Source organism: Linepithema humile, chromosome 6, assembly GCF_040581485.1.
Source record: "Linepithema humile isolate Giens D197 chromosome 6, Lhum_UNIL_v1.0, whole genome shotgun sequence".
Taxonomy (NCBI): Eukaryota; Metazoa; Arthropoda; class Insecta; order Hymenoptera; family Formicidae; genus Linepithema; species Linepithema humile.
The window spans coordinates 28,498,876-28,517,518 of record NC_090133.1 but is presented as its reverse complement, the minus strand read 5'-3'; the positions used below and the strand labels follow the sequence as shown (position 1 = coordinate 28,517,518).

Below are 18,643 nucleotides of genomic sequence, written 5' to 3'. Positions count from 1 at the left end.
TAGATGCCTTGTTCCATCCTGTTGTGCATAAAAGTTATTTGCCTTTAATTTAGAAATTATGTTAATTTAATTCGGCAATTCACTTGAAGATAATCAACACCATTTTGGTCAATTAAAAGCCGAGGAAAAGAAATATTAATTTTATAGATGGCGGTGGCGAGTTCCCGTCTTCTTACATCGGCTGTCGTCGGTTGGAGAATCGTCCTTTAAAAAGATTTATTTCGCTATTTAACATGCACGTATCACACAGGAACGGCTGGTTTTTCGTAGCCAATCTAGCAGCGTGCAGCATCCATAATGCATCAGTCAGTTTTTTATCATTCGCTCTGAGGTATATCTCACGTTGCGTTTTGCATTCGCAACGAATTCAAGCAGGAAACCGCGAGATGCGGCACGATGCTTGGCAACTATGCGCGCCGCTGACAAGCGCGACGCTATAAGTGTAATCCCGCCTAATGGAATGCATAAAATTTATAATTGTACGTCCAGACGTTTATGCCTAGGCCTTTATGTAACTACGCGTGATGGACTCGACGAGATACACGACGTTCGCGCAACGCAACGCACAAACATCTCCGGCCGATTGGACATTCAGGATATTTTATCGCATTCTCTGAATATGGATAGCGAATTGCAACGGAATGCACAAAATTCATCCTGCGAAATTATATAATAATGATGTAATTAATTAATTGTTCGTTAAATACATTTATTTTTAGCACACAGCTGCAGCCAGGAAGAGTCGAGTGGAGCGCAATAACAAGCGCGGGCGAGCAATTTCGAGCCGATTCGTCCGGATTCCTGCGCGTATCGCGCTCGTGGCCCTTAACGGTTCGATATCGGCGATGGCAAGCAATCGGCCGCCGGATAGGAAATTCTCCAGCCGTGACGTAAAAAGATATAACGCCCGAGGGCGTCTCTTCGGCGCGGCGCCACCAATACAGGACTACGTTTAGTCGCGGAACGAACGACCCGTCCTCCGTCTCTTCCTCCTATTTCGATCTTTTATGCCGAGTCCACATCGAGAGAAGGAGCTAGCGGGCAACAACCTCGTGTGTCGAGTCTAAAACGTAAGTTTTTGTGATCTGTGAAGAAAATAAATGTCAGTTCAATAATAACTTCGCACAATTTTACACTGTGGGAAATAATTGGCATTACAATATAGAATATGACGTAAGAATTAATCAATTTAACGAACATTTTGTTGCACCGCAGATACACTTAAGAAGGAAGAATGAGATTGCTTTAATTTGTACTTAAGGCATTGAAAAAAAAAAATATTAATATGAATGATGCTCGCAGCCTCTGTGGATTCCGCTTTAGGACGAGTATACCTTAATTCCCGGCTGTCTACGGTTTTAATTACGGACGCGCTTTCTAAGAGGAAGACGGCTTCTCTCGCTTACGGCTTTTAAGACGAGAGCGATCGGAGCGAACAACATTCGCCTCGATCTACACTGTTTCTTTTAGAGGCGAGCGATTAAATCTTGATTAGAGCGACGCGGGTCTAAACGAGGTAAATTACATTCTCCGTCTCATAGATAATGAATACTCCGTTAGTTAAACCGTACTTTGAATAATCGCGCTATTTAAAACATACTGCGGAACGTCCGGCTTTAGCAGCTTTCGGCCATTCGCGTGCCGCCAGGCAAAATCTATCATCGTTTTCACGGTGCGTTTTCCGGTAAGAAAATTAATGGACGCGCGTGGTTTGTTTCTCGTTCAATTTTCCGCACTATCATCGGTGTCTCGCGTCTCGGTCATCACCGCAGGCCTCACCTGCGCCGTGAGAACGCGTGGCATTCGAGCGGAGGCAATCGTATTCGAGACGGCGAGAGGACGCGCGATTAATATTGAAATGTTTTTCCTCGTGCGCGCGTTCCTGCTTCGCTCTAATTGTATGACTATTTTAAACTTTAATTTAAAAATTCAACGGATATTTACTTTTATTTTTTTTAAACTGAAAAAATAGAGAAGATAAAAAAAAGATGGAAAAGGACTTGAAATAATAGAAAAAAAGTTGGAATATCGATATAAAATGCGTTCTTTAAAAACTGAAATGCAACGTAACGCGATATTGTAAAGTAACAACAATTCAGTCCAATCTTTACATCTTCTTTTGCTATCCGATTTGAGAAAAAATTTGTTTTTACGAGTACAGATTTATCGATGCCATTGGCATTTAATCGGTATTTACCCGATGCTGCGATACGTGATGACCCTGACATTTACGCCGTTGCATTTCGCATGTAGACGCATATTCGTTCGTTTAAGCGCCGTTCACACCGCCATGCCACGCCACGGACGTAGATTGCCTTAGTAGTCGAGGCACGTAGGCGTGGTTTCGATTTCGCCATATAAATAGAAAGTTCTGTGCAGGGTTTTCGATTTTCCAACTGATAACATTTTATCTCTCAGAATATGATTACGCCAGGCGTGTAATAATGTGAGATAGATTCTACATGTGGCCACTAAAACTTTTTAATTATGTAACAAGAAAAATTGCTGTAGTTATTTTTGCAGTAAGATAAAATTTAATAATTAGACGATTATGATTATGCGCCTCAACGAAACAATGATATTTTATGTACGTTAACTGAATTCTCATAGAAAACGTATTTCCCTGTTTTTCAGATCTTCTTGGATATCCGTTTCCATATTTATAAGTGGAAATATAATTTGTTGCATTGTCGTTTGCACGCACTGAGCTTGTGCAAAACCTGTTTAAAACGCAAACATTGAATCATAAACCACTTCCGCCATCGAGTTGCTACTGTAAGTATTTTGCCTGTTTGTCCGTGATTTGAAAATAATACGGTGAAAGTGATTATCACAGTCATTTATCATAGTTATTTATCATAGTTATTTATATACCACTTGCCACTAAAGTATCTTTTAGTCCCGTCGGTTACTTAAACTTTTCTTTAATTCAGTTATTGAAATATTATATATTTTTTTAACGAATATTAATCTCATGTTAAATAACGAGCTTCTAAATTTTTATTTGATTATCTGTATATTCCACACGATGTAATAAAAGAAAATGAATAATATGCAAACTTCTACGTCCGTCCATCTATCGTACAGAAGCCAACAAGATCGATGGATCTTCGTGACAAACGTCATTCCCGCTCGACGCAATCAACCGGACACGCTCACCGTGCGTGAAAATGTCGCTCCTCGCTCATGCAACGGAAAGTGAGCGAGATTTTCTCTTTTTCACGGAATCGACGATTGTTGCCGCGGCACGCGAGATGTGCTGGCCCATGCGAATCGCTCGCTAGTCCCTCGTTGTTAACTGGGAATATGCCTCGGGGGGCCGCAGGGAAGGTCCTTTTACACGGGCCCCCTTATGCCGGTGAGTATATGTACGCCCGCGTTATTTTCTCGTCGAGATAAGATCGGCGCCGCTAAAAATAGCGTACGCACACCGGCGAGGGCGAGTGTTCGCGAGGGTACCAAAAAAATTTACGACAACCTGCGCCGGCAGGATTTTATTGAGATTGACGGAGAAGGAATGCAAAGCTTAACGGGGCCCCGCCGTGGCTCCACCATCTCCTGCTCCTCCTTCTCACGGCGAGCTTCGTTTGCGTACATATATATGTATGCGAGCTATTGACCGCTTTACATAACGAGAAAAGATACCGCAAGTTTTCACGAATGCTATCGGCATCATTATATCACGTCGCGCGAAACGCAGCTTCGTACGAGAGCGGGGAAACGGCGTCGTTTTCATCGGCGGAATGGGAACCGCGACGCGCGGACGATGTGATGATCCGCATATATTTCGAAGTTATCGAAAATAAAGTATAGCACGAAAAGATCCGCGCAGCGGCGAAGGCCGCCGCAAGGCCGAGCGTCTCTTCGTCGTTTTTTCGTCGTCTCGATCGAAACTCGCGCGTAATGGGAGCGTCATTACGCGGCAATTTAACGAGAGAACCCGCAAACAATTCGCATTAAGCGTGAAGCCCCGGAACGAGCGCCGTTACCAGTCGACGATGGAGAAAAAAAAACGAAGATGAAGAGAATCAGGGAATAAAACTGACGTAATCGAATTCGACTCTCGATGCCGCCGATACGCGATTTGTGGAATAATCTCGTATGGAAATCGCGACTCGTTGAATTTATATCGGTTTTCAAGTCGGGCGAAAACGAGCTTCTCCACACCGGTCGGAGACGTTTCTTCTGATACTTCCGACTATCGATATCGAAACCGGCCGGCGGCGATTATTCGCGCGTCACGTTAACTCGAACGCGAACGCGCGCTCATATGGACGTGGGCGAAGCGCAGATTTTTCCATAAAACGAGTCCCTCGCTCGGTGTGCGGATGTTGTTCGACCGCGGCGTATCGGGATCAATGACACGCCCGCAGATTCTCTCCCCCTTGGGGTGTATCCTCCGCGATCTCTGTGCGTGAAGCTGCGCCGGTCTCGGTGTGTATGCAGAATTCCAAGCCGCCGCCGCCGCCTTCCTCGACTTCGCGCGCAGCAGGACCTACTGGTTTCTATTTATACACCTTGAGCGCGCGCGAGACCTTGCGAACGGACGCGCTCGCTCGCAACGCACCTCTCTCGCCGTGCGAACTTAAATTTGCAACATTGTGCCGTCTTCCACAAGTATTAACTCTTTGCGCTGCTGGTATTAAGAGGAATTTTTTATTTAAATTTTTAATTTAATTATTTATGTACCTCATTATTTTGATAAGTAAGCTCGATAGTAGATCTGAATATATATCACAAGCAATTAAGTGTCATATTTTTTAAATATAATTTAAGTGTGGAATTTATATCAAATTCTGTGAATAAATTACTTATGCGGAATGCAAAAGAATTATACTTAACTGATATTTGAAAAGAAGTAAAACGAACACAGAAAAAATAGAGGAAATTAAATGCAATATCTTTTCACATTTTATTTCTCGTAGAATTAAATAGCTTTAATTAAAGAAATATTGATTTAAAATTTTTAATCCAAAGTATTAAGTGTGATCTAAATAATCTTTGAAATATTTTATAGTATCAAATTTTAATTTATTTTACACTTCAATGAGAGATACATATAAAATTTGTATTGATAATTATTTACATAAATTTTTGTCAATTTTGATGTCACTAATGTTTTTTAGCCAACTATGACACATAGATTTATATTTTTATTATAAATTTAACGTATGTATGGTTAAAAAGTACAATAATGAATTTGTTTGGTTGTTCAAACATCTTAAATAGAAAAAGTTTTTTGAAATTGTTATTTTTACAAGTTTCTTTATCTCAAATTTTTGAATTGCATGGTGATGCCATCTGATATGTTCAGCGAATACTACGCACTCGCATCACATAAACTCAGCCGATCATAGAATTCGCATTGATTTCGTCAACAAGATTGATCAGTGTGTTATTTACACATAGTCCAATATCGTGCGTAATTGATCTTCGATAAATCTTAACGATGGGAACGGAGGACACGTTATCTATAGCGGAAATTTTTAATGCATTCCAAGACTATCTGAATAATGAACAAGAAATTCGCGAGGTGCGTATCAAAGTTCTTCAAAAACGTGATCTTGATAGGTTACCGCCCATATCGTAGAAGTTTGTCGGTCACCGTATTTCTAATTCTAAAAAAAACTCACAAAAAAATACAATGCAAATCGAACAAGTGATGGATTTTGCACGGCAGCATTCTTCCTGTATTGAAGTCTCGTTCGAGATTCTCACGTGGATTAGTTTGTGTTTACATGGCGTTGAGATGTCATTGATCTTTCCATTAATGTTCAAGCAGACTCATTCAATGCCTTCCATAGTAAACAGAATAGTAAAGATGTGAAAAATGTTTATTAGCGAAGAAACACAATATTTGTTAGGTTAATTAACTTTAATACACAAGAAGCCAAATTAAATTGTAAAATAACAAAGTGCAGAGATTTATAAGATTTTTTCGTTGCAGCAAATTCGCATTATTGTCAAGGATATTGAAAAGAATGCCAGGGATATTATGATGATTTTGCAAAATATTCATAATACAACAAATGAAAGAGTGGATGAAAGTATAAGTATGTTTCTGATAAATTAGTTAGCGATTAGCTTTTGTTCCAAGTTTATATTTTGTAAACTAAAATCTGTCTTTTATTAATAATTTTCAGCTGTAGGAAATTACTGTATGAAGGCAAGAGAAATGTTTGACAAGGTTAGAGAGCAGTACGCTAAGCTGGCTCAAGTGGTGCCACACAACCAGTATTACCGTTACAACGACCAATGGCGTTTTGTCACCCAGAGACTGTGCTTTCTAATTGCTTTAGTAATATATTTAGAAGTTAAAGTTTTGGTCACCAAAGAAACTGTTGCATCCTTATTAGGAGGTACAAAAGCAACATCTTTAGATATTTTGTGTTTTATCATGCTTAAATAATAAGTTTTGTTACATTTACAGTAAAAAACAACAGAGAGGAGGGTTTCCATCTGGATCTAGAAGATTTTCTATTGGGTCTACTTCAATTGTCTGCGGAATTGGTATGTATTTTTTGTGGTTTTATCACACATATGATTGTTTTATAATGGGATGTTCTTTTTAGAGCCGTTATGCTGTAAATAGCGTAACGAATGGGTTTTACGATCGGCCTATAGAAATTGCGAGATTTGTTAATGAATTAAATGCCGGATTTCGGCTATTAAATTTAAAGAATGACATGTTGAGAAAACGTTTTGACGCTCTCAAGTATGATGTAAAAAAGATCGAGGAAGTAGTGTACGATTTGTGTATCCGCGGTTTGAAACCGTCTCCTCGGCCTATTGAGGAAACACTCGCTGAATAATATTCTTTCTGGATACTTCACACTACATACACAAAGAAAATGTGTGAAGATATGGTGTTCATTAAACGATACATAATATAGTAAATATGTGGTCTCTACGTTTTGAGTGAATTGACCAATATAGTGGGATTCTTAAACATTTTAATGATACAAATTTAATGGCAAAAACTTTTGTTTTCTTATACATTCTACATTTAAAAAATATTGCTTAAAGTTCAATATTATATAGTTATATAATTTATTTTATTTCATAATGTATAAGCAACATACATAATATTTATTTTCTGATTCTATTATACATTATGACACATTTATGTATAAGAGATTTTGGAATTAAAACATTCAGTTTTAATTTAAAAACTCAAAATTTTAAATGCTTTAAAAAAGTAAGTTACATTATTATTTTAATTTATTTTGGATTATATAGCTATAAAAATTTATATAATTTAAGTTTTTTGGTATCAAATACGTACAATAGCTCGAAATGGTCAAACCTTTGTTCTTTGTTTAAAGCGTCTATATGTATATTTTTTATTTACAATAAATATTTATATAAGATATCAATCATTTTGATATAAGAAATATTTGTACAGTTATTTTATAAAATTAATAGCCTTTGTTAAAATCAAATGTATTTAGCATACTTTCCCCTTTTATATATCTAGCATAATTTGTGGCAAATAACTTTGCAACATCTTGTGCTCGGGTCACGCCAGAATTATGTGGTGATATAGTCACCTAAAAAGACATCAATATTATTAATAAGACTGAGATCAAAGATTTTTTCAATTGCAACAAGATTCTAATAGTTACTTGTGGAAGGCTCCATAATTTGCTTTCCTTTGACAATGGTTCTTCTTTGAAGACATCTAAAATAGCAGCCGAAATCCACTTCTGTTCAAGAGCAGTTATCAGATCTGCTTCTCCAATAATGGTGCCGCGTCCTATGTTAATGAAAACGGTATCCTTAGCTTTACAATGCTGCAGAACATTCCCATTTAAAAGTCCCACTGTGTCTTGAGTCGATGGTAGTACATTAATTATATAATCACAATTTTCCAAGACGTCTGACAAATTATCCATAGTTCTATGTTCATCCAAATATAACAATTTCTCCTTTGGAACGGTACGTGTCATACCCCAGATAGTTGCTCCGAATAGCTTCAAATTTTGTGCAACTATGAAACAATAAGGAATCTTAAGAACATATAATCTCGCTTTGTTATTTCAGCTACAATAATATATTTAAATTCCAATAACTTACTAGACTTTCCTATCGTTCCTAAACCCAAGATGCCTATAGTCAAGTCACATATGAGTCTATGGTTCACAAGTTTGCCTTCTTTCTTCCATAGAGCATGCCTTTGATTCTCATATTGTTGTCTTTGATCACGTTCAAAATTAACGATTTGTGCTATCACGTATTCAGACATGGCTAGGCCGAACGACTCGTCGGAGAAACGAGTCAGTATGTAATTTTTTTCCGTATTCTGTACATTTGGAATAAACTTGTCCAAACCTGCCCATGTCGCTTGTATCCATTTGACCGATGTCAAGTTGTGAACATATGGTATCAATAAATCGCAATCGGCTACCAGTATTTCTGCGGCATTCAACTTGGACGCAGTATCTGCTTGTCCTGCGTTAAAAAATATATATTTAGATATATTTTGTAAATAATTATAATGGTAATTAAAATAATTTTTTTAATTTAATCTTTTTGCGTATTAATTTATTGTATTTTTAAGTTACACATGATTTCGACAACAGAAACCGATTTTGCCATTTAAACCAGTTTCGTTCTGCATAATTATCAATAATTAGCCTTGTCGTCGGCCATGGCTGGATTACGCGCCAAAATTCTAATGTGTCAACATTTCCCGCCCTGATATGTCTGCGCGCGCCCTCGCGGTAGTAGCAAAAGATTGCAGTAGCAGTGGGAAAATCGACAGGGATCGACACGTGGTCGTCATCGCGTGGTTGTATATACATATCGCGGCACGCTGATTAATTGAACAAATTTGCTGGAGCGCGTATGCGCAGCGACAACCGCGACAACCGCGTGCAGGATTATACACATACCTGGCAAAACGTCCAAAATGCGCAGATTCGGCAGTCGCGATCGTAAATGGTAAGATAACCTAGGAAGTGCGGAGAGAACCGCTATAATCTGAGTCATGTTGCACGCCCGTTGTTGCTCCCGATTTATTCCGCCAGGCGATTTCCGTGAAAGGAAGCTACGTGAGTCAAGTGCGTGACTCATTTGTGATCGTGCGTGAATTATTTTCGCTTGCTTTGCCAGCAAAAATGACAATAATATTCGTCGTCTCGCGCGTTTGGCGCGGATTCAACGACGGACGTTGCACGTGGGCAACTTTAGGTAACCCTTTGTCAATAGGTCTGTTCGTTTTCGGCTGCACTGCCTACATTTGATTTTTTGCCTTTTTTCAAACAGCTTAAATACACTTGTTTTAAGTGCATAAAGCGCTGCAACTCCAAAACGAACAAACCTCAGTGATAATTTTTATTTCGTATTTAGCTTTGTTCGACGGACGGACATTCACGTAGTTGTTTAGCAGCTACTTCTGGTGCGCGCCGCAAAAACAGTAACACCTGCGCGCAAATCGCGATTGATCATATCGATAACTCGCTTTTATTTTTGATTCTAATCATTGTAATAAGAACATTTCAATTCTCTTCTTTTTTACTATTGATATTATAATAATTGCATACCATAATTTAATAAGAAGCAGCAAGAAAAGTATGATTCCAACAACATTCATAAACAAAAGAATTGTGATGTTTGTAAATATGCGCACTTACAGTCGTGAGAGCACAATTTTTATCAAATGACAACAAAATACTAGTACATTTACTTTAACATGTTTTTTGTTAATTTATTTCATGCGCAGAATAACGAGCGGCAGTTGGATTCGTCCGAAGTTAATCCATGTGAAATTGACTTAACTTAAGTTTGTCATTGTTGGAATGCAGTGTGTATTCGATTTGCAGCAGGCGCGATGCACCAATAAGCGCACAGGTCTTGCTGGTTTTGCGGCGGCGGCAACGCACCGATTCCCGCGCGGCGCACGTCGGTTCGCGGAACTGCTCGGCGGCGGCCGAACGTGTTAAATGGCTGTGCGTCGGCCATGATGGCTTTGAGCAGGGACCGTGTCACGCAAACATGTTTTCAAAGTGATATATCTCGTTTGGTGACTGAGTGACCGTGTTCCAGCGCGATGGCCGGGGAACGATGAGGCCCTGAGCGCTCTCTGTGCCGGGTAATTCGGCCCCAGGGCCCCCAGCCAGGCCTCAAAAGCACGGCGTTCCACAAGCCCGAGGCCTCCCCCAGCCGACCCGACTGGCCTCACGGCGCGGCCAGCCAACCTTGGTTGTCAACACGCGCGAGCCAGCCGCCCTCAGGATGAGCAAGCTGTCGTTCAGGGCGCGCGCCCTGGACGCTTCCAAGCCCATGCCGATCTACATGGCCGAGGAGCTGCCAGATCTGCCAGATTATTCGGCCATTAACCGCGCGGTGCCCCAAATGCCCAGCGGCATGGAAAAGGAGGAGGAATGTGTAAGTTGGAATATCCAGCCTCTCGTTCCAGCATGTTTTTCCCGTCCGCCATCTTACCCACGATGCACAATTTCGTAAACAACCGGCAGATGGCGATCCGCCCATCATTATATACCTCAGAAAATTGCAAATTTTCCCTTTTTAATGCAATTACCAATTTATCTGCGACATCTTCCCATATTCTATGTACCTTCTTGTTTCCAACTTGACTTCTTATGATAGCTGTCAGCATTTGATTCACCAGCAATTGCAAACTGTTACATTACACTATATTGTACCAATTTCCTGCATCAAAATGTCAAATGTTTTTACTGTTTAACATTCTGACAACACTCTTGGGATGTTTTTTAGATACAAAAGTCTTCAGCTTGGAAGTAGCAATATATTAGAATCTGTTTTTACAAGAAAATTATAAAATAAATGTATTATTATTCCAATTTGCTTGACTTGGTTGCTCGCATTGTGATAGCCGCCATTTATGGCAAGTCATAAACACATTTATTCATGTTATGTTAAAAATATATAAATATAATCTGTGAATACTTCTTCCATTCTTGATAATAACTTAACGATGATGGTGAAACATGATTTTTGTAATATAATTAATTACAAATTGTTATTATTATTGAAAGTATTAGATATGACTATCATTATGCGATTAACGGTGATTATGATTCTTTAGACCGACACTTTGCAATTATACTTTACAATGATAAAATATGAAACTATGATGGAATAAAGCAAGTTAATCGATTTGGAACAAATTTTTCAAAATAGCACTATTAACAAATTTAATGCATTATTAACTTTTTCAAACATGTTTCTGTATATTTATTATATTGTGACAATGTTGCATATATAATAACAAAAATTATAACTTACAAATATATTGCGACTCTGATTAACCAATTTTATTCATAATGCAGGAACACCATCTTCAAAGAGCAATATGCACGGGTCTAATCATTCCTACTCCTGAAGTGACAGATCTGGCAGACGTGGAAGCTTATGACAAGATTTATCCTGCTGATTATAAGCTGCCTCGCCAATTAATACACATGCAACGTAAGAATATGGAAATTTTATGCTTATATATTTTTGCAATTGTATCTTTTAGAATAATTAATTCATAAATTTACTTGTTTTTGTGCAGCCTTTGCAATGGAACAAGATATACCTGACTACGATATGGATTCAGAAGATGAAAAGTGGGTTGACACACAAAGCCGCAAATTGGAATTAACTCCTCTCCTGTTTGAAGAGATGATGGATCGTCTAGAGAAGAATTCAGGACAAAATGCAGTCACCCTAAATGAAGCCAAGGCACTTTTGAAAGAAGATGATGACTTAATCATCGCCGTTTTCGATTATTGGCTCAACAAACGTCTTAAAACTGTAAGTATTGTATTTTTATAATGAAATTATATGAGAAGTTAAACTTAACTGTTTCATGATTCTAAATATATCAGTTGTACAAATTTTATCTTATTGATTTCTTTCTCATCCTTCTTTATAAGATTCATCAAATTTTTAAATCAATTTGTTGTCTAATGTTAACAATGATCTATTTTCTACAGCAACATCCACTGGTGTTATCGGTTAAAACGGAGAATCGATCCGGTTCATCCGCTAATAATCCATATATCGCGTTCAGACGACGCACGGAGAAAATGCAGACTCGTAAGAATCGCAAAAACGACGAGACTAGCTACGAAAAAATGCTGAAGCTTCGTAGGGATCTCAGTAGGGCAGTCACGCTTTTGGAAATGGTGAAACGCAGAGAAAAGACGAAACGGGAGCACCTGCATCTCACCATTGAGATTTACGAGAAACGGTTGGTATTGCGGACAGTAATATCGTTGCTATCATGAATTTGGATGATTACACTTAACTTGTGATGCAGGTATCAAGCGCAAGACTTCAACGGACAAGTATTGGCGGAAGTGTCAGCGTTAAGAGCGCCGAGACCAGCGTTCGCTCCGCTTTTTACCAATCAGTTTGGTGTTCATCAAAATTGGACAAACAAAGTCTGTAAAGTATGTATCGGGACTTTGAAAAAAAGAAATATTTATCGTTTGTTCTTACACTACAAGAAGTAAAATTGTCTTCATATTCGCTGTGATGGTTTAATATTGCTCTGCTCTCGCTCTAGGATGAGATAGTGCCCAGGAAAGAAAAGAGACAGTACAAAAAGCGGAAACATAAAACGGACAGCAGAGGTGGCAGTTTGGACGACACTGGTGTCCGCAGCGGGACGGGTAGCGGCGGCGGTCGAGGGAATCGTCCAGGAGTACTTGGAAGCGGACTGGACCCACTCATCAGTTCAGATGATGACAGTTCGCTTCCATCGCATTCACACTCTCAGCCCTTGTTACCCTCCGATCGCGATGATGAAGACGCCGCAGACGAAGGACAATTCGCCTTTCGTCGAAATAGAAGTAGCACTTATTTACCGGTAAGTTGTCTGTTCTTGTCTTTTTGCTTTTTATTTTTTTTATTTTTTTTAATTTTATTTTGTCATTGAAATAACAAATTTTTTCAAGCTGTATAACGTGAAGAATATTGAAATATGTACTTTGAGTTTTTGAGTTATTCTTTAAACAAAACAGTAACATTAATTCATTAGGTAATTAATTTGATATATTATTTATTTTTTATTATGTGAATATTAAATGTTTGACTGTAACGATTAAATTATCACACATTATTATTGTCATTTGATTCAGATAAAAATCTGATCAATATCAATGACATGTTTAGCTATACATTTCCGTGAATAATTGCCATTGAACAGACTTAGAAAAACAGTTCTTTTTTTCAAGATTGTAGATATAAAGCTTTTCTCTTTGCAGCCTGTATCAGGTGGTTTTGGAAATTGGCCTTGGTGTGATAAGGATGAAGGCGGTTTGGCTGATAAGAAGTACAGGTTTGCGCTGACTAGCATTAGCAAGCCAGTACCAAGGTGTATTGGCCTCGCACGGCGAAGGATGGGTCGAGGTGGCAGGTACGACATGAATCGACGCAGCGCACGTTGTGAGACTAAACATCTGTTGGACGTTTCTTTATTGCTATTGAAATTTGTAGAATGATACTGGATCGCTGCACAGCTGATATGGATGAGATGTGGTCCTCTTTAGACTACACAATACACGACTCCGGGCGTGAGCCAGCAGATTCAACCGTGACTGCCACAGCAACGACTATCGTTAAACAAGAATGGTATATCTTCATAATATTTATGATATATTAAGTTATATTGTTATTTTATACTGGTAAATTTGTGATATATAATAATATAGTAATAATTGTGGTACTGCAAGCTGCATAGTGTTTTTATTTTGTAGGCCACATTTCCGACCGAAGACTCCGCCGGAGTCGACGCGCAAGCGGAGTCGGAGTCCAAGCGAGGAAAGTAATTACGACACGGACTCGGATGTAGAGTCAGCGGTGTCTCGATCTAAGCTTCCATACCCGTTCCCGCCCGAGGCGACGTCCATATGCATCGAGGTGGAGCCGGAACGTGCGAGTGACGAAGTGCCGTTCACGTCGGAGTTCAATATCGCGGATTATTTCACGCCGGACGCTATGTCGGACTTCGAGGTCGCCGTGGCGGGTCTCAGTAGTACGGGTAGTGCTTACGTCAGTGGTGATCCGTCAGACAGTGGCGTGAATATATCGCGGACAGACGACGGACTGGGCAGTTCGCATTTCGTCGTGACACCGCTGATGAATAATTTGTTCGCGCCACCCCCGACGCCGGCCCGGCCTCCTCAGTGCAGTGGTGGTTCTAGTGGCGGTTCTAGTGTTGTACATACTTCTACGAGTTCTTCGTCGATTCCTCAGTCGTCCTCCGTCGTCGCGTGCACGACCAATCAGGCTGTAGCGTCGAGTACAGTGTCCACCCAGTGCGCCGTCGGTATCGGTGCCGCGGTCGACGCGCAGTTGAATCACCAGCCCAAGCAGCAGCAGCAACACAGACAATTGCCGAACAACAGTATCGTTGCCTCCATTCTTTCGAAATCCTTGACTAGTCCGACAAATAATAGGAATGGCGGCAGTTGCAGCGGTAACGGCGGCAGTGGTAGTGGCGGTGCGAACATTCGTGTGTTTAGTGCGAGCGCCGTGAGCAGTGGTGGCGGCAGCGGCGGTAGTGGCGGTGGCATCACAAACTTCAGTAATAGCCACCAGAACGGCCCGCTGCCGCATATAAACAATTCTAATAATCTGACAAACAGCACCCACGTCGTCAACAACCAACAATCCACGTTAGTTCTACCGCAGAAGCATCCGCCGTCCAATCTGCTACCCGGCCTGATAGCGCAAAGTAAATTGGCGAGCCTCGCGAGGCAGCAGCAACAACAGACGCAGAATCAGGCGCAACAGGTCCCAACGTCCGGGGAAATTACGCTTAATAGTAATAGGTAACGCATTTGTTTGTTTACAATACAATTTTTTAGGACAACACGAATTTTAGGATTTCCAAAGATGGCCGAGGAAATCCATAGGATAATCTTTCAACGGGTAACACTCGCAGAGTAATAAAGAATAGCACGCGAACGAAGCGCGTTTGTCCGAAGTGCACCGGCAGACCGGTCAGACGCGCAGTTTGCTTGCAGCTTTGAACGCTTCCAGCTCACATCGCGTTTATCTGATTGTAGTGAAAGTTTGGATATGGAGGTGGATGAAGTGGACAGTTCGCCGTGTGATAGCAAGCCGCAGCAGCAGCAGCTCGTACGGGCGAACAAAACAAATTCACTGGCGATGGAAGTGACATGATGCCTGCTATCGGCACCCCTGTTGCCGCCAATACGTCACTGGGGGCTTCGCTAATTCTCTCACCTTGCCTACGATGTCTGCCTCGGGCAGCGGAAGACCGGATGTGTACCGATGATGTAACTGCGCTACGTTGAAAAAAAAAAAAAAAGCGATACGGCTAGGTACGATTGCGAAACCGCTTCTCCGATCAGTTGCTTTTATTGTGGCGCAAATCAGCGATAGCGTGGATTCTAATGCAAGTATCAAGTTTCTTTTTCTTCTACAGAGGGGGGGGAGGGGGGGGAGGGAAATCCCCCAGTCGATCCGCACTCTTGAAGTCTCCTCTTTTCCTTGCTCATTGAACGACCGTTAGCCATTTAACGCTGCATAAGACCAATAGCCATGTGGGAAATGTTGTCATTGTTCTTGTAGATGCAAGATTTCTAAAGTTTATCTGTCCCAATTTATTGCCCGCAATTAGCACTAACATTTCTAGTAAACAACGCTCATTTTCTTTGTATCGTAAAAAAAATTAGAAAAGGACGTGTAGCCTAGGATAAATTTGGATCCTGGCTCTTGCGGAGGACATAAAGTAATTGTAGGCAAAGCAATTAACGTGTAATTAAGTTGCTCTTCAAAATAAAACGTGCAATACTGTTTTATTTTCTTCTCTCTGGTGACAAAAGTCTGCAATAGTCTCATTCGTTCAATGCAAGGAAAATCGTAATCGGAAATCTAAAAGCGCGAATCACACTCACTTTGTCGAAATTCCTCACCTGTGCTCAGCTTTGAATACTGTCGAATCACACGTGACACAATAACTAGGCGCGTACAGCAAGCTTTCTCAGACACAGCATTGACTTTCAAGAATCACGAGGAAAAAAAAGTTCCTTTAATTTTTGTACATCTCTTAATCGTTGTCGCGCTCAAGAATAAAGGCTTTACATTTAATTGTGGACATATAATCGGCCGATATAATTATCTGAATTTCTCTAAGATCATTTAAAGTTTTTTTTTTTTTTTTTTTTTCTTCACTGCCACGCAGTAAAATTTCTTTACAGCGCGTAGAAAATAAATTTAAAGCACTGCATTAGCAATGACGGGGATTGTATAGTTAATCTGCTTGTAAGTAAAATAGTATGCTCGAATTGTTTAATCTCTTTCCAGATGAGTAATGTCACGGAAAAGAAAGTAGATTAATTAATTTTTTATGAAAAATGTGTACGATTCTTCTCAATACTGTATATATAGATTCGGTTCGAGTATTATATGACTTTATATATTGTAGTAATGCTACTATTTCCTTATATGTACATAAAACACTACGTTAAAGGCTTCCAGGCTGTGAAATATCGAAGCTAATTGTTATCAACTAATCCTTGATAGCATTAAGTCATCGTAATCATAAAAAAAAGGACTTTCTTTTTTCTCTTTCTCCAGTAATCGTTCAAACGATACGTTTTTTTATACCCGCATGCCCGATCGCCACGGATTATACGCGGGCGATTGTCAGTTATAGCGTAATTTCGTGATGTTGCGTTTGGAAAGCTTGTATCACGAGGCTCGCGAAAGGATCATTTATACACTGTATTAGAATCTACAAAGTTCACCGGTACGTTGTATATCTTATGTCTTTCACATTAGCGACAGAAGCTATCGTTATCAATGTAGGTATATCAAAGTGCTTGAGCTATTTGGCAAAATGGATATACAAGCGATTGAACTTTGGTTGTCTTCAACGGCGGATCCATCAACACAGCTTTTACACGTGTTCTACACGTGATTCAGTATCAACTTTTTCTAATTCTCCCAGCGAATTTAATTGAAATGGGATTCAAATTACTACACGATACTGCATTTCACATCACACTTCTATCTGTCCTCTCACAGACTCGATAATCCTTCATTGTAGATAAGTGTAAAAGCGGCGAAGCTTCTCGATTATTTGTTCTCACAACTCGGGGATGCGACTCTTGAAATTCAAACCCGTGTCAAACGTTGCGTGTGTATAGATTTCGGGAAATTCGAGCGTGCGCGCGAAGCAAAGTTCAGCCGTGCCATTATTCAGCTGTTTGGACAGATATCTCAGTGTCATTCGCCGGGAAGGTAAATGCCAAATGATACGGGTGACACATTCGTGCATGTATAATTTCGCGGGCAGGGTCCGAGTGGTAGAGTCTGTTGATACAACTGAACAAATTATCTCGGGTGTACGCGATCACGCGTCTTGTTGCGGCCGTATTTAATCGACACACACATACACACATACACACACACACACACACCCTTCCTTCTAGGTAAACGAAATGTGTGCGCTTTCGCTGACGAACCTCGATTCATTACCTCGAAAGAAAAGACCAATAATGTATGTCGTAGTATCTCCCTTTGGGTTTTCACATGCTAATATGTGTGACGCTCTCTTCCTTTCTTGGTCTTTCTATACGACACCATCCATCCCCCTTTCTGCCACTTTACACGAAATGCGAAGGATGCAAGAGAATTGTAAGAAGCACGTAAAAGAAACGAGAGAGGATACTTTGATCAAATCGACAATATATTAAATATCGACTGTATATTTTACTTCTGAACGCACGACGTGTTCTCCAGAGACATTTCCGATTTAGCGATACATCGAGATATCAGAAATGGTTTTTCTTTCCTCGAAAATACCTTGCAGTGAGAGAGAGAGAGAGAGAGAGAGAGAGAAAGAGAGAGAGAGAGAGAGAGATCTCTTTTATATCTTCTACATTCAAACATATTCCTTTCTTGACATATTGATAGTCGTACTTTTCTTGTTGCTGTAAACAGAATAATCGTATAAAAGGGTAAAAGATGAATTCGAGATTACACAAACTTCTGATTGTCGTTCGTTACAAGCTTGAAATATTCGCAGGCACTGATCATTGAATAATCGTCGGTATAAGATGGATGAAAAATTTCGGATCTAACCGTAAATGCCTATTTCGAGCAACTTCTTGCAATAATGAGCAATGAGACGATTTGTCGCCAGCCGTAGCGCAAGAACGGGGATTAAGAATATGGTGCAAATGTTAAAAATTGTAGATTTTCTTGAAGGATTCAAGATTCCTCTTGAAGTAGCGCAAGAAATGAAACAAAAAAAAAGGATATATTGTACATATAAAAATAATTACGCTTATTGTATCTTTTACTTTTAGGTAATTAACTAAATAACTGTAATTAAAAAAAATATGTTGTTGTGGTAGGCGCACAGCGAAAAATGTGTACGAAAATTTATGAATTCAAGACGATTTTAGAAAGGAGGAGTAATAAAGAAATTTTATCCTGGATAGGACTTATTATTTTGTTAAGATCTTCACACTTTTTGCCTGTACATTATCTAACGTTTTTTTTTTGTTTTGTGAAATCCGTTTTCTGACACGTATTTGTACATACTCTTTAGATCATTATTTCTCTCGTTTTTCTCAGATTCACTGTTGTGCGCGAAGCCGTATCCTCCATTCTCTCCACCTTGTTCGCT

At 39.8% G+C, this 18,643-nt stretch overlaps 3 protein-coding genes across 4 annotated transcripts; 2 read left to right on the top strand and 1 right to left on the bottom strand.

Moving 5' to 3' along the window:
• The first annotated feature begins 5,324 nt into the window (after nt 1–5,324).
• Nucleotides 5,325–7,394, top strand: trsn (translin). 2 transcript variants are annotated; one of them, XM_012365446.2, is made up of 5 exons: nt 5,325–5,533; nt 5,948–6,053; nt 6,144–6,359; nt 6,431–6,510; nt 6,573–7,394. In XM_012365446.2, exons 1-5 carry the CDS (start codon nt 5,450–5,452, stop codon nt 6,810–6,812), a joined length of 726 nt encoding a protein of 241 aa, XP_012220869.1. In that variant the 5' UTR covers nt 5,325–5,449; the 3' UTR covers nt 6,813–7,394. The 2 variants fall into 2 exon arrangements, with proteins under 2 accessions (XP_012220869.1, XP_012220870.1); XM_012365447.2 differs by lacking the exon at nt 5,325–5,533 and adding an exon at nt 5,659–5,864.
• On the bottom strand, nt 7,204–9,207 carry LOC105671356 (glyoxylate/hydroxypyruvate reductase A-like). Its single transcript, XM_012365445.2, has 4 exons — nt 8,895–9,207; nt 8,077–8,451; nt 7,626–7,990; nt 7,204–7,550 (listed from the first exon to the last, which is right to left on the bottom strand). Exons 1-4 carry the CDS (start codon nt 9,073–9,075, stop codon nt 7,419–7,421), a joined length of 1,053 nt encoding a protein of 350 aa, XP_012220868.1. The 5' UTR covers nt 9,076–9,207; the 3' UTR covers nt 7,204–7,418.
• On the top strand, nt 8,751–18,450 carry E(Pc) (Enhancer of Polycomb). The gene is made up of 11 exons (XM_012365444.2): nt 8,751–8,943; nt 10,048–10,389; nt 11,316–11,454; nt 11,543–11,784; nt 11,967–12,223; nt 12,293–12,425; nt 12,542–12,844; nt 13,242–13,393; nt 13,474–13,608; nt 13,734–14,810; nt 15,048–18,450. Exons 2-11 carry the CDS (start codon nt 10,237–10,239, stop codon nt 15,163–15,165), a joined length of 2,709 nt encoding a protein of 902 aa, XP_012220867.1. The 5' UTR covers nt 8,751–8,943; nt 10,048–10,236; the 3' UTR covers nt 15,166–18,450.
• Nucleotides 18,451–18,643: the final 193 nt, after the last annotated feature.